Here is a 23,923-nt window from a genome sequence, read left to right as displayed (position 1 = left end):
TACCCTCAAGGTCCATTCATGTTGTTGCAAATGGCAAAATTTCATTCTTTTTCATGGCTGAGTAGTACTCCTGTGTGTGCGTGCATGTGTGTAAATATATATATATCACATCTTTCTCCACACATCTATCGATGGCCACTTTACCATTATGTAATGGCTTTCTTTATCTTTTAGTTCAGTCTTTGTTTTAAAGTCTATTTTGTCTGATATGAGTATGGCTGCTCTAGCTCTCTTCATTTCCATTTGCATAGCATATCTTTGTCCATTCCTTCACTTTCTTTCTGTGTGTGTCCTTACTTCTAAAGCAAGTCTCTTGCAGGCAGCCTATAGGTGGGTCTTGTTTTTTGATTCATTCAGCCACTCTGTGTATTTGATAGGCAAATTTAGCCCATTAACATTTAAAGTTATTATTGATAGGTATGTACTTATTGACATTTTTTGAATTGTTTTCTGGCTGTTTTTGTAGTTTCTCTCCGTTCCTTTCATCTTCTCTTTCTCTCTTCCCTTGCATTTTGGTGGTTTCCTTTAGTGTTATGTTTATATTTCTGTCTCATTTTCTTTTGTGTATTTATATAAGTTTTTTTCTTGTGGTTATCATAACGTTCATATATAACATCCTAGAAATAGTAGTCTGTTTTAGCTTGGTAGCAACTTAAATTAAAACACATTCTAAATGACAATGGAGACACGATGACCCAAAGCCTATGGGATGCAGCAAAAGCAGTTCTAAGAGGGAAGTTTATAGCAATACAATCCTTTCTTAAAAAACAGGAAACATCTCGAATAAACAACCTAACCTTGCACCTAAAGCAATTAGAGAAAGAAGAACAAAAAAAAACCCCAAAGTTAGCAGAAGGAAAGAAATCATAAAGACCAGATCAGAAATAAATGAAAAAGAAATGAAGGAAATGATAGCAAAGATCAATAAAACTAAAAGCTGGTTCTTTGAGAACATAAACAAAATTGATAAACCATTAGCCAGACTCATCAAGAAAAAAAGGGAGAAGACTCAAATCAATAGAATTAGAAATGAAAAAGAGAAGTAACAACTGACACTGCAGAAATACAAAAGATCATGAGAGATTACTACAAGCAACTCTATGCCAATAAAATGGACAACCTGCAAGAAATGGACAAATTCTTAGAAATGCACAACCTGCCAAGACTGAATCAGGAAGAAATAGAAAATATGAACAGACCAATCACAAGCACTGAAATTGAAACTGTGATTAAAAATCTTCCAACAAACAAAAGCCCAGAACCAGATGGCTTCACAGGCGAATTCTATCAAACATTTAGAGAAGAGCTAACACCTATCCTTCTCAAACTCTTCCAAAATATAGCAGAGGGAGGAACACTCCCAAACTCATTCTATGAGGCCACCATCACCCTGATACATAAACTAGACAAGCACATCACAAAGAAAGAAAACTACAGGACAATATCACTGATTAACATAGATGCAAAAATCCTCAACAAAATACTAGCAAACAGAATCCAACAGCACATTAAAAGGATCATACACCATGATCAAGTGGGGTTGATTCCAGGAATGCAAGGATTCTTCAATATACGGAAATCAATCAATGTGATACACCATATTAACAAACTGAAGGAGAAAAACCATATGATCATCTCAATAGACGCAGAAAAAGCTTTCGACAAAATTCAACACCCATTTATGATAAAAAACCGTGCAGAAAGTAGGCATAGAGGGAACTTTCCTCAACATAATAAAGGCCATATATGACAAACCCTCAGCCAACATCATCCTTAATGGTGAAAAACTGAAACCATTTCCACTAACATCAGGAACAAGACAAGGTTGCCCACTCTCACCACTCCTATTCAACATAGTTTTGGAAGTTTTAGCCACATCAATCAGAGAAGAAAAGGAAATAAAAGGAAGCCTAATCAGAAAAGAAGAAGTAAAGCTGTCACTGTTTGCAGATGTCATGATACTACACACAGAGATTCCTAAAGATGCTAACAGAAAACTACTGGAGCTAATCAATGAATTTGGTAAAGTAGCAGGATACAAAATTAATGCACAGAAATCTCTTTCATTCCTATACACTAATGATGAAAAATCTGAAAGTGAAATCAAGAAAACACTTCCATTTACCACTGCAACAAAAAGAATAAACTATCTAGGAATAAACCTACCTAAGGAGACAAAAGACCTGTATGCAGAAAATTGTAAGACACTGATGAAAGAAATTAAAGATGATACAAACAGATGGAGAGACATACCATGTTCTTGGATTGGAAGAATCAACACTGTGAAAATGACTCTAAAATGACTCTACTACACAACGCAATCTACAGATTCAATGCAATCCCTATCAAACTACCACTGGCATTTTTCACAGAACTAGAACAAAACATTTCACAATTTGTGTGGAAACACAAAAGACCCTGAATAGCCAAAGCAATCTTGAGAATGAAAAACGGAGCTGGAGGAATCAGGCTCCCTGACTTCAGACTATACTACAAAGCTACAGTAATCAAGACAGTATGGTACTGGCACAAAAACAGAAATATAGATCAATGGAACAGGACAGAAAGCCCAGAGATAAACCCACGCACATATGGTCACCTTATCTTTGATAAAGGAGGCAGGAATGTACAGTGGAGAAAGGACAGCCTCTTCAATAAGTGTTGCTGGGAAAACTGGACAGGTACACGTAGAAGTATGAGATTAGATCACTCCCTAACAATATACACAAAAATAAGCTCAAAATGGATTAAAGAGCTAAATGTAAGGCCAGAAACTATCAAACTCTTAGAGGAAAACATAGGCAGAACACTCTATGACATAAATCACAGCAAGATCCTTTTTGACCCACCTCCTAGAGAAATGGAAATAAAACAAAAATAAACAAATGGGACCTAATGAAACTTAAAAGCTTTTGCACAGCAAAGGAAACCATAAACAAGACCAAAAGACAACCCTCAGAATGGGAGAAAATATTTCCAAATGAAGCAACTGACAAAGGATTAATCTCCAAAATTTACAAGCAGCTTATGCAGCTCAATAACAAAAAAACAAACAAACAATCCCAAAATAGGCAGAAGACCTAAACAGACATTTCTCCAAAGAAGATATACAGACTGCCAACAAACACATGAAGGAATGCTCAACATCATTAATCATTAGAGAAATGCAAGTCAAAACTACAATGAGATATCATCTCACACCAGTCAGAATGGCCATTATTAAAAAATCTAGAAACAATAAATGCTGGAGAGCGTGTGGAGAAAAGGGAACACTCTTGCACTGCGGATGGGAATGTGAATTGGTACAGCCACTATGGAGAACAGTATGGAGGTTCCTTAAAAAACTACTAATAGAACTACCATATGACCCAGCGATCCCACTACTGGGCATATACCCTGAGAAAACCATAATTCAAAAACAGTCATGTACCAAAATGTTCATTGCAGTTCTATTTACAATAGCCAGGACATGGAAACAACCTAAGTGTCCATCATTGGATGAATGGATAAAGAAGATGTGGCACATATATACAATGGAATATTACTCAGCCATAAAAAGAAACGAAATTGAGCTATTTGTAATGAGGTGGATGGACCTAGAGTCTGTCATACAGAGTCAAGTAAGTCAGAAAGAGAAAGACAAATACCGTATGCTAACACATATATATGGAATCTAAGGGGAAAAAAATGTCATGAAGAACCTAGGGGTAAGACAGGAATAAAGACACAGACCTACTAGAGAATGGATTTGAGGATATGGGGAGGGGGAAGGGTAAGCTGTGACAAAGTGAGAGAGCGGCATGGACATACATACACTACCAAACGTAAAATAGATAGCTAGTGGGAAGCAGTTGCATAGCACAGGGAGATCAGCTTGGTGCTTTGTGACCACTTAGAGGGGTGGGATAGGGAGGGTGGGAGGGAGGGAGACGCAAGAGGGAAGAGATATGGTAACATATGTATATGTATAACTGATTCACTTTGTTATAAAGCAGAAAGTAACACACCATTGTAAAGCAATTATACTCCAATAAAGATGTAAAAAAAGAAAAAAAAAGGCAAGATAAAGATTGCCAGAAGCAGTGCAACAAAAGAAAAAGAAAAAGGCTGAAAATAAAAAATATTGTCAACTTTGGGGAAAAGACAACAAAATCTTTCAAAAATGAAGATAAAATAAACTTAAAAAAAAATAAAAAAACCACATTCTAAACCTTTATCTTCTTATTGCCCCCTCAGCTTTATACTTTGGATGGCACATTTCATGTCTTTTATTTTATCCCTTAACTAATCATTGTAATTTATTTAATGTTACTATTTTTCAGTTTTAACCTTTATGCTTGCTTTATAAGTGCCTGATGCACTACCTTTATTATACATTTACCTTTTCCAATGAGATTTTTAATATTAATTTTGCCATTTCTTTTCAGCTTAAAGAAGGTCCTTCAACATTTCTTATAGGGCTGGTTTGGTGATCACGAACTCCTTTAGCTTTTGCTTATCTGGGAAGCTCTTAATCTTGCCTTCAATTCTGAATGATAACCTTGTTAAGTAGAGCATTCATGGTTGAAAGTTTTTTTCCTTTCAGCATGTTGAATATGTCATGATACTTCCTTCTGGCCTGAAAAGTTTCTGCTGAAAAATGTACTGATAGCTTTTAGGGTTTCCCTTGCATGTAGCAAGTTGTTTTTCTCTTGCTGCTTTTAGGATTATCTCTTTATCCTTAACTTTTACCATCTTAAATATAATGAGTCTTGGTGTCTATGTGTGTCTTTGGGTTTATCTTATTTGAAACTCTCTGGGATTCCTGGACTGGATGCCTCTTTCCTTCCTTAAATTAGGGAAGTTTTCAGCAACTATTTCTTCAAATATATTTTCTGGCCCTTTCTTTCTCTCTTCTCCTTCTGGGACCCCTGTAATCCAAAGGTATCATTATTTTTTAAAATACTTTTAAAATTTTGCTACTCTGAGTGTTTCATTGCTTTGCCTTCCAGCTCACTGATTCCAGTCTGTTGTTGTACCCCTCTAGTGTATTTTCCAGTTCCATGATAACTTCTGTTTGGTATTTTCTTATATTTTCTATCTCTTTGTTGAAGTTCTGACTGGGTTCATCCATTCTTCTCCCAAGTTCAGTGAGCATCTTAATGACAATTACTTTGAACTCTTTATCAGGTAGTACTTTTTCTGAGATTTTGTATTGTTCTTTTGATTGAAACATGTTACTCTGTCTCCCCATTTTGCCTAATTCTCTGTATTTGTTTTTGTGTATTAGGTAAATCATCTACCTCTCCCAGTCTTGAAGGAATGGCCTCATGTAGGAGATATCATGTAGGGTTCAGAAGCGCAATCCCACCTGAACACCAGAGCCAGGAGCTCAAGGGAGCCCCCTATGTGGACGCTTATGCCCTATTGTACTGACAGGGCCAAGGCTGCTTCTGCAGCACATGTTTGGGTAGGGCTGGCCCAGGGCCCAGCTGCAGGGCCTGGCTATGGCTATTGTATCAATAGTGCACTGGTGGGCAGGACTGGCCCCCAACCTGGCTGTAAGACCTGATGGCTGTTTGCTTCTTCAAGGCCAGCAAGAGGATCTCTCTATCTCAAGAAGGGCTCTGGTTCCTTCTTTAAAACTCATCTCATTATGTAAGGCCCACCAAAGATCATTTCCCTTTTGATTAATTCAAAGTCAGTGGATTAGAGACATTTACTACGTTTGCAAACATCTTTTTACTTTTGCCATATAACATAATATAGCATAATCACAGAAGTGATATAGCACCATATTCACAGATTCCACCCATATTAAAGGGGAAGGGACTAATACCAAGACATGTATCACTAAGGGTTGATTTAGAATTCTGTCTATTCCACAGGTCCTAAATCCAATTTTATTAAACCAGTTTCTTATCTCTTTTTTTTCAGATCTCACCACAAGCTCTCCAGCTAGAGGCCAAGACACAGATAAATCAGAGAATTATCAACTCTGAGGCCCTCCTTGGCATGGCTAGGTCTGTCTCCCCACAGACTTCCCATATTACTTTGGCTACCATTTCTCCTACAAAGTAGTATATGCAATGCTTTGTCTTCACAAGGCTATAAACTAGATCCTCCTATCCACCCAGAAGCACAACACCTAATAATAGATCAAATCATAGGAGAAACAGCCTCATAAGTATCCTACAAATTTGAGATCTGTAAAGTGATAGTATGCGTACCATGAAGCAATAGTAAATCTAAAATGTTCTTGTCTTTACTAATAAAATTTTAAGGACGATTTATTTTCTTGGGAAAAGTTAAAATGTAATCTTGTTCAGTCTTCTCCATTACTGATACTCTACATTAATGTATTTCAAAAGTGATAATTAGTTGAGGTGCACTGTCCTTTCGCTCTATCAGTGGCTTGGTATATGTGATGGAGTAAAAAGAAAAACTATTGACTTCCTCTGTGACACCTATTATTCACAACAGTAAAGAACAGTTTGGTTTCTCAACCTTACTGAATCAGAATAGTGAAACTGAGATCAGTAAAAATAAACTTCAAGCAATTTTAAATACTCTGAGATGTTAATTGCTTTTTTCTAGCTTTATTTTTCTTGCCGTCTTGAAAACTGACAATGATTCCTTTCCATAATTGTATTTTGATGATCTCAGAGTGCAATTCTGAAATGATTAAGGAACTATGAATATGATATTTTAGGAGAAAATACAAGCTCTGTGCTTTTAAGGTTTAGAAACAAAAGGATGAGAAATATCCTCAACATCACAAGCCTAGGAGAACAAGCCTAGGAGGTAGATGCTGTTGTTATCCCCGTTTTACGTATGAAGGTTAGTTTTTCAGCAACTTACTTCTGGTCTCTCTGATGCCCAACCTATGCTCTAGCAGATGCTATTTTTGTCCAGCCATCTCCCGTCTGCACTCCCAGTTTTCCTAAACACCAAAGGCATTCTACCTCCACCTCTTCCTCAAGCACTTACGGTGTTATAGTAGCGTGTTTGGCCTGTCCATGCACCAGGCCACAGGTGCCACACCCTTGGGAGCAGGCCTTAGCAAATGGCAAATGGGAATTGTTAAATAAATAGTCCACCTTCTTGGTTCCTCATTGGAACCTGCTGGGGACATTTCACACCACATCCCAGAGGTCCCCAAGATAACCTGCTTCTTCTTAATCCTGTACTGGCCTCCTTCCTTCCCTGTCTCATCCTTGCCCTTACTGCTGCTTTCTGGGATTATTCCACAGAGAAGCACAAACCCCTGTCTCAAGTTCTGCTTCTGGAGTACCCAACCTACAACACGAGGTCTTTTCTTCTATTACAGACTGCTAATAAGATATTAAAGTAAATTGACTGAAGTCTGAGAATTTTTAAACTTGAACGTACTTTTTGGAAAAGCAATTTATTTTAGTTATTCTTATAATTTACACTCACAGATTTTTCTTTAATAAAGAACAAAGCTTTGTTCACTCTTTTCTAAATTTAATGAGGAATTGTTCTTCAATAATTTTTTCAAGAGATAATATATTCTCAAAACTCTAGAAAATTTAGAAAAGCGTAATTATACAATTTTGTAGTCATTGTCTCTGAGTACCTTTTGTTATAAAACTGTAATCTTTCAAAATTTGAAAGAACCCATTAGTCTACATTTGAAAGATGTCTGTGAATGACAAATTGGTCATTGTTTAACAATGAAGAAAATTTCACTTTAGACCACAATTGTAAAACATCTACACATATTCATAATGGACAACATCCATACTTAACAGAAAGGTAAAACAAATAACTAGGGCATAATAAATGATGAACTATATGCTATAAAGATAGGGTGTTTCCTTTTCCCCAGAACCATTTTCTTTTTATATTCTACGGTTGATAGGTGTTGGGTTGCAGCCCAAAGGCCTACAAGCCCTGTAGCTGCCCAGCCTTGAGAGCGAAAGAGACATCAGTGGTTTAGTGCATAGGGCATCTCACATGCCTGAAGCAAGGTCCTGGAGCAGCATCACACCGTGTACAGTCTTTGCTAGTGGGGTAGGAGGGAGAGGGAGGCTACCAGTTAAAGGGGGGGTGTGATGTTAAGTTGACTCATCGGTTACCAGGGAAACTAGCAGAGGGGCACACCCCTCACTGGCCCTTTGATAAATGATCATAATGGAGCCCTTCTGATCTAAAGATTAGCACAATCACTAGCTGGGGCTAGGGGAGGCTGGAGGGGTGGGTGGTGGGCAAGCAGGTAGGCAGTTACTCATTAAGCTCTATGATTAAGAAGGAAGGTCAGTCAGGAGAGTAGGGGTAGGGGAAGCAGAGACTGGTTGAGCAGGGGATGCACAGAGAGCAAGAGAATAGTCATCTTGAGTGGCCTGACCACATGATAGGCTTAGAGCTAGCTATGAGTTTACATTTTAAATGGTTGTAAAGATCTAAGAATCTTCTCTGTTCCTAAGAGAGGATATGTTTATGTTAGGAAGATGTGTTCTTTTTCTCTCAAGAGGGGCTGCTGTGCAGCAGTTCTTATAGAAACTCCAAATCGTATAATTTGGGGGGTTTTCTCCCACAGTACAGACCCCTTGTGTTTGCAGCTGAATTTGCATCTCCCCAAAGGGAGAGAGTGGAGCATGGGGAACAAATCCTATAAATAATAACATCTGATCTTTGATCTAGAAACCTTGTTTGCTTTTAGGAAAAAAATGTGAAATAAAATCGATATTTTATGGCAAGACAAGAAAAATTTAAACATTAAAAAATTTTCTCTGCCCTTTGGCTTCTCCTCTCCCCTCTACTAGGCATTGTTCATCTGCATTATACATTGACCAGACCTCCCCATCGGCAGAAATAGGTGCTCAACCACAAAGAACAGCAACCTCTTAGTACCAAGACAACTCCTAAAAAAGATCTTGTGAGGGGCCATGATGACCCATAATCCACTATCCATTAGATTGTATCGACTGTCAATGATACGTCACTTAACGTACAGCCCTAAGTTTCAAAAACTTATATAACTGTGCTTTGACCTCTAATGGGCAGAACAGTTCTTGAAGCTTTTTGAGAGGCTGTTCCTGGGTTATAATCCTCAAGTTGGCTCGAATAAAATTTTCCATTTCTTTCTTAGATCGACTAATTTTTCATCAATAAAATAAATATAGCTATTAAAAACTTATCAATAAAATGTTCTTAGGAGTGAATCTTTAAATGGGCCTACCAGGGGCCTTTTTACTTGCAGAAAAGTTTGTAATAAGTTTCTGATACACTCTCATAACTCAACTGACTGTAATTTTCAGTCAGTTCTAGCCACAATTCTTGGAGGACCCACAGAGCCTGCTTCATTGGAACATCAAAGTCAAGCAGACGTCAGCTTCTAAATCAAGGAACAACACAAGAACACTCTAGATTCCTTCTGTTTCCCTGACCTTCTTCTTTAAGAGCAGCTATGACCAACAAACTACTAGGCTTTTCAAAAGTGTGGCCATTCCAGCTCATGTTCAGAGCTCCTTGCTGTACAGTCTAAGGGCCATTTGAAAGGGCTCCTGTACTATGGTTTTATGGCATCTTGCCATCTAACATTAGACCTGAGAGAAGTGAGATGGTGAGTGAGAAGTGAGACTGGAGAGAGAGTTAAGTATCTGGCGGACATCAGGGGCTCCAGGAAGGGGAGCCCAAAATGGTTTCACGGGTTTCTAGAGAATGGTTAGATACGAGAAATTCTGTGGTCTCTGAGTTGTATTTGAGCAGTTCCATGTGGCTAGATTCTTAGGACATTTACATCACTGTTTTTCAAACTTAAGCATGCATCACTATCACCTAGAAATTTTCTTAAAACACAGATGGATGGGCCGCACACCTAGAGTTTAGGATTCAGTAGACCTGGGGTGGTGCCCAAAGATTCCAAAATTCCAAAGTGATTCTGAGGCTGCTGGTCTAGTGACTCAACTTTGAGAATCACTGCTCTATATCTACATCTGCCCATTTTTGTTTTTGTTTTTTTTGCGGTACGCGGGCCTCTCACTGTTGTGGCCTCTCTCGTTGCGGAGCACAGGCTCCGGATGCGCAGGCTCAGCGGCCATGGCTCACGGGCCCAGCTGCTCCGCGGCATGTGGGATCTTCCCAGACCGGGGCACGAACCCGTGTCCCCTGCATCGGCAGGTGGACTCTCAACCACTGTGCCACCAGGGAAGCCTATCTGCCCATTTTTTAAAGAGTATTTCTAAAAAATTAAGGATGACTGTGTACATTATAAGAACACCAAGTTAAATGAGTAAGTCTACTATAAAAATAACAAAAAAATCTGATTGCTAATTTCACAAGAACTTGAAAAAGAAAGGGATAATTTCTTGCAGAATATGAACTAAATAAATAGCTCTACTTTTAAAACAAACAATTGAGCAAGTTAACTTTCTTCCCAGGGGTAAAAGAGCTATTCCCTAAACAATGTTAATGCAGAAATTTTCTTTCTGACAATGTGCCTTTACCTGCCTCCAGAGGGAAATCAAAACTGTACAGTCTCTCAAATTTAATAGAGCACAAATTTTGATTGGTTTAGAGATTAATAGATGCACATAAATTTAGAACAAGGAGTCGCAAATGTCCTGTCCCCACATAAATGGAAGAAAAAAGTGCTCAAAGGGAATGGTAGGTTTAGTTATTGGGTGTCTTGGTTGCTAAAATAAGGTGAAGAACAAAATAAATGCTAATAGCCCACCCTTAAAAAAACTTTTCATCTTCAGACTTTAAAGCAAGAGTTAAAGACAGTTAGTATTACTTAGTAAAGAAATATTAGGTAATTATTAAAAAATTCTTCAAGTTGACTCAAGTTAATTAAGTACTCAATATTCCTGGTCACAGAAAATACTTGAATAACAAATGGTTTTGTTAAATTTGGCTAAAAAGACAACTAAACGTGTTCTCTTTGCCTAAATCAGAAAGAGATATACAACATAATATTTGGTTCATGTCAATCAGATTGATTTTATAACAGAAAACTGGGAAATTTGCATACTTGTCTTACAGAACAGACCATTAATTACACTAAATTTAAGATTGTGTGGTTATAAGTATGCATGTAACCAAACTGAATTAAAATAAGTAGTAACTTTATTTTTAAAAACATGATTGCTTGAAACTTCAGACAGTGCTGCATGCTATTTCGTTCGGATTCCTTGAGTAAAATTTTAGGATTCTGATAAGTTTTTCACGTCAACTGTACTTCTTAAACTAAATTAAGATAGAGACAGAGCAAAGGTACCTGATCACTACAGAGCAGCGTTTGTTTTTGTTTTTTTTTTGTGGTACACGGGCCTCTCACTGCTGTGGCCTCTCCTGTTGCGGAGCACAGGCTCCGGACGCGCAGGCTCAGCGGCCATGGCTCACGGGCCTAGCCGCTCGGAGGCATGTGGGATCCTCCCAGACCAGGGCACAAATCCGTGTCCCCTGCATCAGCAGGCAGACTCCCAACCACTGCGCCACCAGGGAAGCCCTTGTTCTTTTTTTTTTTTTTAATAGACTTTATATTTTAGAGCAGTATTAGGCTCACTGCAAAACTGAGTGGAAAGTAGAGAGTTCCACATACCCCTCCCCCTACACGAGCACAGCCTCCCCATCTACCATCATCCCCAACCAGAGTGGTACTTTGCACCGATGAGCCTACATTGACACATCATCATCACTCAAAATCCATAGTCTACATTGGGGCTCACTGAGTAGATTTTATTTATGTATTCTTTCAATATGTAAATATATTTGCAATATAAATAGCATCAAATTACGAGGATAAAATTGCTGTAAAAAAGTATCATGCTTTATAAAATTAATTATATTCAATCTCTAAAATTTATTATCTATCATTATTTCATATACATCTGCCCATATTTAAAACATATACATATTGAGGTAATTTAAAATGATTTTTACAGATATTAAATCAGTTGTTGCCAGGAGCTAGGAGTGTAAGGAGAGAATTAGCCATAAAGGATCATGAGGGAACTTTGTAAGGCGATGAGAAATGTTCTATATTTTGATTTTGATGGTGGTTATGACTGTATTTTTCTGTCAAACTCATCAAACTGTAGGTTTTCCTCTATGTAAATTATACCCCAATAAGTTTAAGATGAAAAAATTATAAATAAAATCATTTTTTAAAAGAAGTTTATGTATAACAGAGAACTGGTAGCTTAGAAAGAAAAATGGTCATTGAGTACCGAGACTGTTCTCAATACAAGGTAATAACAAATTTATTGCTTTCTGCATAGAAGAAAGGTTTTGTCTTGCCCAAACTGAATACATACTTTCAGAAGATCTGCTTTTTCTGTGATGTTGTGTATTTTATGACCATGGTCATTTATTTACAAAAAATAAGCAAACAGAAAGAATAGTAAGGGTCTGTTATGTCTACACAACCTAAAATCACTAAACTGTTTGTTGTTTTTCCTTTGTTATGGTTGCTGTAAAGTGTTGTTACTTTCACTAATAACACAGACAAGGTTGTAGCTATTTCTCATCCTTGAGCATTTGTGTGTTTGTCTGAAAATTCTCTTTGATTTTCCTCTTCTCCAAGGTCAGCCCCTCAGTTTGGACTAACACATCTGACAGGGTATTCTACATCCAAACCAACTCTAATGCTTCTTCAACAGCTGCTAGGTAGCACCAAAGGCTTGAAATCACCTCACCTTGAAGCCCTTCCTGTGGCACTTGAGCAAGGAGGGGCCGACTGATACAATTAGGCACAACTGGAATGCCCTGTATTTTCTTAATGTTCTCAATGCTTGCCCCAGTATGAGGAAACCATTTCCTTCTTCTTCATGAGAATATGACCTTTGGTTAACTCTTTTCTCTTATAACCCTCAATAGATAGTATGTTAACTATGTTGTTAAGCAACACAAGGTAAAAATGATGCCCTGGTTGGTAAATTTCATCTAGACTGGGAGAAGTAGAAACACCTGTTGGGAAGCCATATCTTTGGGCTTCCTGACTGTAATGATGCTTGTAACTGGGCATGTCCCTGGAAACTATGAAGTAGTTACAAGAGATACTAGCTCCTGTGAGAAAGGAGGCTTTTATACCATAGAGGCTCCCACACCTGCTCAATGCGATCTTGTCTTTTTCCATCTGCGCTGTGTTACCTGGTAGCTAAGGAATATATCTCCTGTATGGCTGCAGGGGCTGCTGCGTGGGCTGCAGCAAGGGGTAGCTGAGGCTGTCTTGCTGCTGAACTGTGGTTCCCGCCCTATATCCTCCTGAAGAGGTGTCAAGTGTGGCCTTGGGTAGTCTTGTGGATAGTCTTGTGGGTCTGATGTTTACTTGAACCTAGGGGGTCAAAATGGGCGTGGAATATTCTTTTTGGGGATAGGGAAAAGTTTTCAAAACAAAAAGAAAAGCTCAGTCTACCCAAGGTCAGTTTTATATCAATAAAGTATTACTTTTTGATATGCAATTACAGGTCCCATTGGGGTCTGGGAGTGGAAGCATGTTCATACTTATGCACAAGGGATGACGCAATGGCTGTCAATAAATTTATTTCTGGGAACAATTTTATTTGTAGTTTTAAAACACTTTTTATCAATTGGAGATGCTTTTGGTGCATGCTCTATAGTATTTATTGATTGCAAGGTTTTGAAGATTTGCCAATGTCTTCATTGTCCCTAACATATTTTCCCCTCAGGGTAATCATCACCTGATGACCCTATTGCCTGATGCTTATGTGGTCACTTCCAACAGGAGATTCTACTCTTTCATTCTGGTATGATTAGTTTCTGTAATAAATTAACCAGAAGCATTCCATCTACCACCAATGCGTGGCCTCTTTTTTTCCCCTCCTGCTTGCCTAAAGGTTCCCACTGTAAGCTAAAATTCAGACATTGTGTCTATCGTTAAAATTAGAAAGTAAGGGTCTTCCCTGGTGGCGCAGTGGTTGAGAGTCCACCTGCCGATGCAGGGGACACGGGTTCGTGCCCCGCTCCGGGAAGATCCTACATGCCGCGGAGTGGCTGGGTCCGTGAGCCACAGCCTATGAGCCTGCGCGTCCGGAGCCTGTGCTTCGCAGCGGGAGAGGCCACAACAGTGAGAGGCCCGCGTACCGCAAAAAAAAAAATAATAATAAAAAATTAGAAAGTAAGTCTCAGAAGTTGGTGGAGAATATTGTTGAGGTTGCTAAGAATAAACCCATGGCTGAGGTTTCCAAATGTAAGCTGAGATTGCCACCGAGAGTAAATACCTGACCAACTGAGCCAGTGGACTTGAAAGTCAGGATTTCCAGGACTATTCTGGTCTAAAGACAGACGACTTTGTGAAAGGAGACTGCTAACCCAAAATCAGCAGAAAAAGAAATAGCACGTTGTAAAAGCAAAGAGACATATCTAATTGTTGTTATTTGCTTTAGAATATTGTTGCTATTATTTTTAATGGTTTATTTTATGATAAGCACTAATAAAGCCCCATAGACCTTTTCACTTTCTCTCTAACCCCAAATTTAGAAGACTAATTTAGTGCTAATTAGAATGAAGGCTCTCTCTTAAAATAATATTAATTAATGGGCCATACATAACCTTATAAAGGTTTGACTATATTAAACAGTTTACCAATTAGGAATGGGTTTACATTTTTGGTACAACTGTGCCAACTGACCTTTCAAAATTTATGGAAAGGGTAATTTTGTATACTTTATATGATCTAATTTCAGAGAATGTGTAACTAAATTCCTGAGACTATTTCTCCCTATAGGCACAATGCACTGAAACCCATGAACACATAAAATTTCCTTTATCCTTACACCAAGAAGGAGCATATCCTTTAAGAAATCTAAATATGGAAAACTATGAAAGCAAGCTAATTAACCTCAAGTGAATTTAAGGACGATGTCTCTAATAAATGGAACTCAGAGATGCACTTTTTTTTTTTTCAGTACTCGGGCCTCTCACTGTTGTGGCCTCTCCCGCTGCAGAGCACAGTCTCCGGACCTGCAGGCTCAGCGGCCATGGCTCACGGGCCCAGCCGCTCCACGGCATGTGGGATCTTCCCGGACCGGGGCACGAACCCGTGTCACGAACCCGTGTCACCTGCATCAGCAGGCGGACTCTCAACCACTGCACCACCAGGGAAGCCCAGAGATGCACTTTTAAAATGAGTTAAGCTTAAAATCATCCTTTATTAACAGAGGCTGAATTAAATTATACTTATTTTAAATCAAATTCATCTATAAATAATCAAATCATATTTAAAAAAAACCCCACCATTGCCAAAGTCGATGCAGATTCTGAAGAAAATATGATACGTATTGATTGGCCTTGTCTATCAACTCCTGAGAACAGTGTCAGATATTATACACAGTGCCTTTCCTGGGCCTTTTTACTTTTCATGGCAATGTATTTTTTTTGTAAACGTTAAATAAAAATTGGTCCCTCTTCCAACCTAAATATCATTAAGCAAAACAAATTTGTAACCATCATAGCAGAAGAGATAGCATGTTTAAAAGTGAACCTAACTTTGGTATGTGTGGTATGACTGCATTTCATATGTGGAAACATCATCTTCAGAGTTTCTTCAGAAACTTTGTATAGTACTTGCTCTGTGTCTTAAGGAGTTCCGGTTACATTTGGTAAAGGATGGCGCCTCTTTGGAGAAGGGCCACCAGACACTTTGCTTCTGCCTCAAAATAAAGGAAGCGTTAAGACTAGTATAAAAAGCTTCCTAGGAAAAATGTGTGGTCTTGGAGTCATTTACAAAATCTCAAGATAGAAGTTCATTCTTAAGATTTAGTAATTGTATGGCTCTAGTTATATTAACATGAAGCAAGGAAATCTTTGGGTGTCAATGAGTGATTTTTTTTTCATCTATGAAAATAGGACAGGAAAAACACAACAGAACGTATATGTTCTGTAGAAGCATATAAGTATATATGATGTATAGTAGATATACATTATATAATATATATAATGTACATATATATACATTATATATAATGTATATATACATTACAAGTCCTAACCCCTGGTACCTGTGAATGTAACCTTATTTAGAAATAGTCTTTTTGCAGATAAAATGAATTTAAGAATCTTGAGATGAGATCATACTGGATTTAAGGCAGGCCCTAAAACCAATGACTACTGTCCTTATGAGAGAAAGAAGAAGGAGATTTGAGGCTTGGAGACACAGAGGGGGAAGATGGAAGCAAAGATTGGAGTGATGCTGCCACAAGCCAAGGAATGCCTGGAGTCACCAGAAGCCGGAAGAGACGAGGAAGAATTCTTCCCAAGAGATTTTGGAAGGAGTGTTGCCTACCACAACTTGACTTTTCTGACTCTGGGACTCCAGAACTGAGATAATAAATTTCTGTTGTTTTAAGCCTCCAGGTTTGTGGTCATATGTTAAGGCAACCCTAGGAAATTAATACATCCTCCACGATACAAATTTCAAGGAATTAAGTTGTAGGGAATTGCTATCACCAGACATATCTACACGGATTGCTCTTTTTTTTCTAACAATACAAATAATCTTGTCAAGACATGACTTTCAAAATGTGACAGATGATAATATAGTCCTGAAAAGCCCAACCCAATTAAAATAAAAATGGCAGTTTAAAAGAGAACTACATATGACAGTTGTCAAAGGGCTGCCAGATAAAACAAGGAACTCAGTTAAATTGGAACTTCAGATAAACAACAAATAATTTTTTAGTAAATGAGTACTCCAAATAGCACATGAGAGATACGTATATATCTATATTATTTATTTTTTATTGAATAAATTTGACATGTAACATTGTGTAAGTTTAAGGTTACTTTGATGTACTTATATACTGTAATATGTTTGCCAATGTAGTGATATTTACCACATTACATAATTATAGTATAATATTATCTATATTCATTATACTGTGGATTAGATTCATGAGATATATTTATATTAAAAGATAATGGGTTATCTGAAATTCAAATTTAACTAGGCATTGTGCATTTTTTATTTGCTAAATCTGGAACCCTACAATTGCAGCAGAGAGACTGCACAGTTCACTCAAAGTCACACAGCTAATAAAATGTTGAGATTGGCTTTGAAATTATGTGGTCAGATTCCCTAGAAGGTCATGTACTTTCTAGTCCATCAGGCTGCTTAAAGCAGGTATAATAAAACTATGAAAAAGGCAGTAGCATTCCAAAAAGCTACCTGGTTGTTCTGTAAAACAGGTTATAAAAGTGGAAGAATGACGGCCAGTTTTGCCTGTTGAGCCCACCTCAGTGCCTATTACATATAAAGATTCTGAAGATGCAAAGTTCAAACAACCTTCTGGCGATGGTGGGGATGGTGGAAATGAGTTTTCCCTTCCATTATTTTGTGCAAGGATGAGGTAGGACATGGAAGGCATAGGCATTTTGGTTTTGCTAGGCAGTAGGTGAGGGTATCAATGTAATAAATGACAAGAGAGTGTAATTTCTGCTAATTCTAATAGTTACACAAATATTTTTGCTTACATGCACCTTTTTCCAAAGTCCACACGGCTCCTAGTCATCAGCAGCCTTAAAATCTCAATAGGTTTTTGAACCCCCCTCACCCAGTTGATCTCAGATGCTACTGGACATTCTCCAAACCATCCCTCCCATTTTCGTTTCCTTCTCCAGTTCCACAACCATAATCCCCATTCAGGCCCTCAAAATTACATATCTATATATCTACATCTATATCTGTAGATATATAAAATTCACAAATCTGAAGGGACCCAATGCTATCTATCCAATCATATGCTTAACACCAACTGTTATTTACAGGTGGGTCTATGATAAATTTTAATCAATCCCCAACTTAACTCAGGTTATGATAAATTTTAATCAATCCCAAACTTAACTCAGGTTGTTTCCTCTGTTTATATATCTCCTCTCATATCTACCAACTAAAAACTTCATAAATGCCAGGCATGTGAGTCAGATAGGGAAGCTGGATTAGAATTTGCATTTTAAACACTTTGGGATATTCTTCACTTCTACAAAGTAATATTTTCTCTCCCATATTTCTTAAGAACACGGCCCTCTCATTTTATGTTTAAAAAATTCCTATTTTGGGCAGAGGCATCTGGAGAGAATAAATTGCTACTACAAGAAAGACAGTGGTGCATACACAATGCCATCCAGACTCACAGCTGTGGAGACACGGAATGGTGGAACAAGACTGTGCATGCACTGCCTAGAGGGCAGATGCTACTTAGCTCAGGTAACTGGCATCATATGTTGCCAGAGTTTGCCTGATGTTTTCTCATGATGACATTGACTTTATGCATTGTTGACAAAAATGCCACACAGGATGTCCCTTTCTCAGCGCATCATATCAGCAGGGTCATCACACCTGTCTGTTTCATTACTGCTGATGTTAACTTTGCCCTTGGTTAAAAGGATGTCTTCCAAGTTTCTCTACTGTAAAGTTACTTTTTTTCCCCTTTGTAATTTATATGTATCTTGTGGGGAAATACTTTGAAATGATGCAAATATCCTGTTTCACATCATAATTTTGCACATATAGTTTTAGCCTCAATTGATGATTTTTGCCTGTAATAATTTTTTTGTTGTTGCGGTATGTGGGCCTCTCACATGTTGTGGCCTCTCCCATTGCAGAGCACAGGCTCCGGATGCATAGGCTCAGCGGCCACGGCTCACGGGCCCAGCCGCTCCGCGGCATGTGGGATCCTCCTGGACCGGGGCACAAACCCGTGTCCCCTGCATCGGCAGCCAGACTCTCAACCACTGCACCACCAGGGAAGCCCTGTAATAATTATTATGGTGTTGTAAGGTGATTTCTATTTTCCTGTCTATATTTGTTCATTAGAATTCTACCACAAGGAAAAGCTTTACCTTATCTCACACCTATTTATTTATTTAATTATGTATTTACCAGTATGAAATCATAGATATTTATATTATTCTATGGGGTATAATCCATTATTACCATTATTTATTTTGTTGCTGAAATCGTCCCAGTTTTGATCATTAGGAGCTCCTTTAAGTTGGCTCATATTTCATTTTGACATTCTGACATCAATTTTTCAGTACTTCCTTATTTTCTGGTGCTGCAAAATGTTCCAGGCTTATCTTGTCCTGTCCCTGCCCCAGATCTGCAGTCAACCATTTCTCCAGGAGCCCTGCTTACTTTCACTGGAGGAATTGTATTTAGAAACCAAGATCTGGGCCAAAAGTATGTGGATTTCTACTTTGTCATTACACCTTTGTGATGACTTCTAGGCCCTCTCAGCAGAGAGATCACACACACACCTCTATCCATCTTAATTGCTATCTATCTGTATATATATTAGAAACCATCAGTTCATACCGATACCTTTCTAACACCACAAGGTGCATTCTAGCTTTCCCCCATTCCATGTCTTTGGCCTCTTTCTCCAGCAGTAAGAAATCTGACTCTTCTTATCTACAATATACTTACTTAGTTGCTCATTCCTAGCATATGCAGTAAGTACTTTCAGAATTGAAAATCATTCTCTGAAGTACATTATTTATATATCGTTCTTTTTGTCTTGAGTCTTATAGTGTATAACCCAAATATGGTTTTACTTAATCACTTAGATTAGTTGTTTTATTCCCATTCCCCTGAGGTGTGATTATAGATATCAACAGGATGCAGGAACCTATCTATCTATCTATATATCCATCCTTCCATTCACTCATTCAATTCTTTCTGTAATATTGCCATGGTTAAAGAGTTAGAACTATACAAGAAAGTTTACTTGTATAGTGACAAGTATATTGTTGACATTCTTGTCAACAATGCATATAGGACTTCCTCCTTACCTTTTTTACCCCATTCCTATCCCACATTCTGGACACCTGTTCTTACCGATATTGTGTTATGTTATCGATCTCATTCATTTCTGGATTTTACTTCTGATATTCCTTTTTGTAGAAATGAACAGATAACGCATAATCCCTTATACTCCCTTCTTTCTTACCTAAAACATTTCATAATGTTGATACCCTTTGCACTTTGCTTTTTCACTTAATAATATGTCCTGTAACACTTTCCATATCAATTCCTAAAGATTTTCCTTATTTATTTTACAGTTGCATATTATTTCATCATGTGGGTGTACCATGGCTTATTTAACCACCTCTTCTATTTATGGGCATTTTATAATGACAAAAAATTCTGCAATAAATAATTGTGTGCATATGTATTTAATATTGTTGGGAGGACATATCTAGGACTAAAATTTTGATCTCCTGATGCCTGGTTCAATTCTGTTTTAGATCAAATGTTGTAATGTAATGTAATTAAGATTGCTCTGAAGACTAAAAAATGTTTTATAAATACAGTGAAATAATACTATGGTAATAGTATTATTTTTGTCCTCCAAGCTAATTGTAACTTCTTTTTTTTTTTTTTTTTTTTTCTGCGGTACGGGGGCCTCTCACCGCTGTGGGCTCTCCCGTTACGGAGCACAGGCTCCGGACGCGCAGGCTCAGCGGCCATGGCTCACGGGCCCAGCCGCTCCGCGGCACGCGGGATCCTCCCGGACCGGAGCACGAACCCGTGTCCCCTGCATCGGCAGGCGGACTCTCAACCACTGTGCCACCAGGGAAGCCCCTGTAACTTCTTTTGAGACCAGCAGTTCAATTCCATAAACATTTGTCCTCAGCTACTAAAACCGATGGTGAATTTTGAAAATTCCCCCTGTGTTTAAATTCTAACATTTCTAATCATACCTTCATTCATTAAGAATATTCTGATATTTACTAGTTTGTACTTAAACATTAAATCTATTATTTGTATCATCTCTAATCTTACAAAACCCACTGTTATGTTACTCATTTTCTCTAGTTTATTTTTGTAGAGACAGGAGATAAAAATTACAAATTATGGTCTTATTTGGTTCCTTTCCCTGCCTAAGTATGGATGTCAAAAAAAGTGGGAGGAGAAAAACAAGCTCCTGTGATTCCAGGAGGACTCTGCAGGTCGTCTGACAATGAGTTAGAAGCTCAGGGGCTCTCCTCCTTCTTAGTGGGAGGAATTACACCCAAATTCAGCTTCCTTTAGGAATGTAGGCCCTCAGATCTCCACATCCCGAAGCAGTGTTATCTCAAAACGTGCAAAAGATGCTATACGGTCTGGTTAGGGTCTATCTTTTGTCCTGCCCCTAACCAGGGTTCAAGGAATAATTAACGTACCCCAGGTAAGTTCATCAGGAGATTGCCTTGTGATATGGAATCCAGGAACTAAAGAGTATTTGCCTTGTCTTTTCCTTCATCATGGACTACAGAGACCTGTTTAATCCACCATGAGATTACTGCCAGGTCCAACCAAGCCTCAGAAAATCACTTGCTGGGAATCTCCAAAGTTTTGGTGAGATGTTAGTCCAAGATTCTGCAGTTTCAGGGGATTCAATGGAGCAAATCTATGCAGCAAAAAGTATTTCAGGTCTGTGAAAAGATGAATTCTGATATGGCTTCAAAAATGTGCTTCATCTACTTAACTGATTATGTCACTAATTATATATAATGTAGAGTCTAGTTTGTCAGAAGTTTGGTAGGGACCTTGCTGTCTGGGTTGGGACAATTCAGAGTTTTCAAACTTGCATCATAACCTCTTCCTCTACGGTCACAGGAGTCAGACGATATTTCGAGCCACATCATTGAACCGAAACTTCTAAAACTGATATTATAGTTGACTTTTTTTTAACTTAAGAAACCACAAGGAAAACAAAGTTTGTCAAAAACACAGAGAATAAGCTTCCAGGTGACATTTTTCTTATGTTCTTACCTCCTCGATCTCGGGCAGCTAAACTCTGACCCCTTCTTAATGTAATGTCCAATTGGTACATTCCGGGAACAGCCAAGGGGACATCTGTATTACTGGTTCCAGCAGTATTTATTTTCTGAAAACCAAGAAAAATATACAAAATATTAAATTTATTATCTCTATTTTATTTCCTCCAATGGGGGACCACGTGTAGCTAAATGCAAACTCCAAGAATTAGTCAATATAATAAATCATCTTATGAATTCACACAGCATCATAATCACACAGTTCTCTGAAGGTTTTGAAATTCATGAAATTATTTAGACTCAAAATAAAGACACAGTAGTTACAGGAGTTCATGTTTTAACTCAGATTAGAATAACACATAAAATACGAAAAACATTTCCCATGGAAAGTCCCACATAATTCAACGAAGAAAGACTAACAAAGAAATAGTGTCTGAAGTAAAAACACAATCAGTGATGAATGGAGAATAAAGGTATGGGTAACTGAGTTGAAAAGTAAAATGATTTATTTAGGTGACTTTGTTGATTCATTTATTCATGCAAAGGGGCTCATACTGATGGATTACACATGTCTATTTTAGTCCCTACATAAAATATGATGCAATTATACAGAAATAAGTTCAACCAGCATTTTGACAGTACTTGCAAGAAATAAATTCTCAGTAGGGCTAAATTCCTAATGCTGCTTTCTATGGACTAAAGGTGCACAAGCTATTTCTAGAACTAAAAATCTTTGCAAGCCTACCTCTATAGAATATCTTTAGCGACAATATACTAGACATTGAGTTATAAATGCACTAGCAAGAGGAATAACTATTATTAAAACAACATAAGAGAAACATAGAGTGAAAATTTTACAGGTCATATTATACTTTCTGCCACGTTGAATACAGCAGGAAAACTTACTTTTCTTTACACGTTTGAGGTGATTTTAAATGCTTATAGTTTTTTTCCAATTCAAAAAGAAATATACTTTTGTTTTGGAATAATATGCATGGATAAGGTAAAATAGTAGATACCATTCCAGCTCTTTAATTCTATAGTTTACATGAAATACAGCTAGAAAGCAGTTTTTTTAATGTTTCAAGACCAAGATGAGGAGATTTCCTATGGGAGCAATTATGATTTAAAATAAGAAGCAGCACAACTCTGACTGATAACCTAAACTTATCATTTCTCCTCTGGTAGCAATAAAAAAGAATTCACTTTTTTTTCATGATATCCCTGTTTCTATGAATGATAGCACCATTCCCCCAGCCACTCAGGCTAGAAATCTACAAGCATTTCCCTCTTCCCACATCCAAACAGTTGCCAGATCCCATCCACTTCATTTCCACATTACATCTCCTGGTTGTCTTTTTCTTTTAATTCCTTTTTTCTTTCTTTTCTTTTAATTCCGTTAACCAAGAATTTGGGTCAGGCCTTCAAACAACAGAGGAGTAAACGGTAAAATGATTTTCTTTCACTTTCCTCAGACATCCAACTGCCCCACCTCCTTGGGATTACCAATTTTGACAATTTAGGGTATATCCTTCTACATTTTGAACGTCTTATACAAATACACATACATACAGGTTAATTTTCCTGTGGTTGGGTTTCCAGTTTTTGTTTGAGCAAAGTATTACATTTTGCTTATTATTTCACAATTTATTTAACTTAAGAAAAATACCATGGGCACTTTTCTAATCAATACACATAGATCTATTTTTTTTTTTTTGAGGTACATGATTTTCCACAGTGTTGGGACTTCCATAATTTCTTCAATTATCTTCCTAATGATGAACATATGAGTTGGCTTCAGTATTTGCCACTGCAAAAGAACTTGTGCTTTTATTTCTCTTACAGGATGAATTTTTCCAAAAAGGTTTAAGTAGTTCACACTCCTACTGAAAGTGCGCAAGTGTCTATTTCCCATATTCTAGTCAGCACAGGATGTTACTAATTTTCAAGTTTCGTGGGCAAAAACATTATCTTTCTTCAAAACACATTTCCAGCACTATGGTAAGGTGTCTTGAAACTAGCATAGATGGTAAGAGAGTGATAGCTCTTCACTGGACCACACAGATGATTCCCACTTGGAAAGAGGAAGCCAACCGATGTCTTCTGAATGCCTTTTCAAAGAACAGTTTGTATTTGGGTTTAACTAATAAGCAAGATTTAAATTAAAATCCAGCAAACATTTGTTAAGCTCCTA

At 37.7% G+C, this 23,923-nt stretch overlaps 1 protein-coding gene across 5 annotated transcripts in view; it reads right to left on the bottom strand.

Annotated features, from left to right (window-relative positions):
- Positions 1-23,923, bottom strand: part of MCTP1 (multiple C2 and transmembrane domain containing 1) — a 361,361-nt gene that overhangs the window by 288,752 nt on the left and 48,686 nt on the right. For all 5 annotated transcript variants that reach the window (XM_027100597.1, XM_027100599.1, XM_027100600.1 and 2 more), the window contains exon 2: positions 21,725-21,839. In XM_027100597.1, the coding sequence (XP_026956398.1) occupies positions 21,725-21,839 (115 nt within the window). The remainder of the gene's footprint in view (positions 1-21,724; positions 21,840-23,923) is intronic.

The sequence above is a fragment of the Aethalodelphis obliquidens genome, unplaced genomic scaffold (assembly GCF_003676395.1).
Source record: "Aethalodelphis obliquidens isolate GAN/ISIS:26980383/991018 unplaced genomic scaffold, ASM367639v1 scaffold4, whole genome shotgun sequence".
Lineage (NCBI taxonomy): Eukaryota > Metazoa > Chordata > Mammalia > Artiodactyla > Delphinidae > Aethalodelphis > Aethalodelphis obliquidens.
Note: the sequence above shows the minus strand (reverse complement) of the source record. Positions and strands in the feature narration are given on the sequence as shown.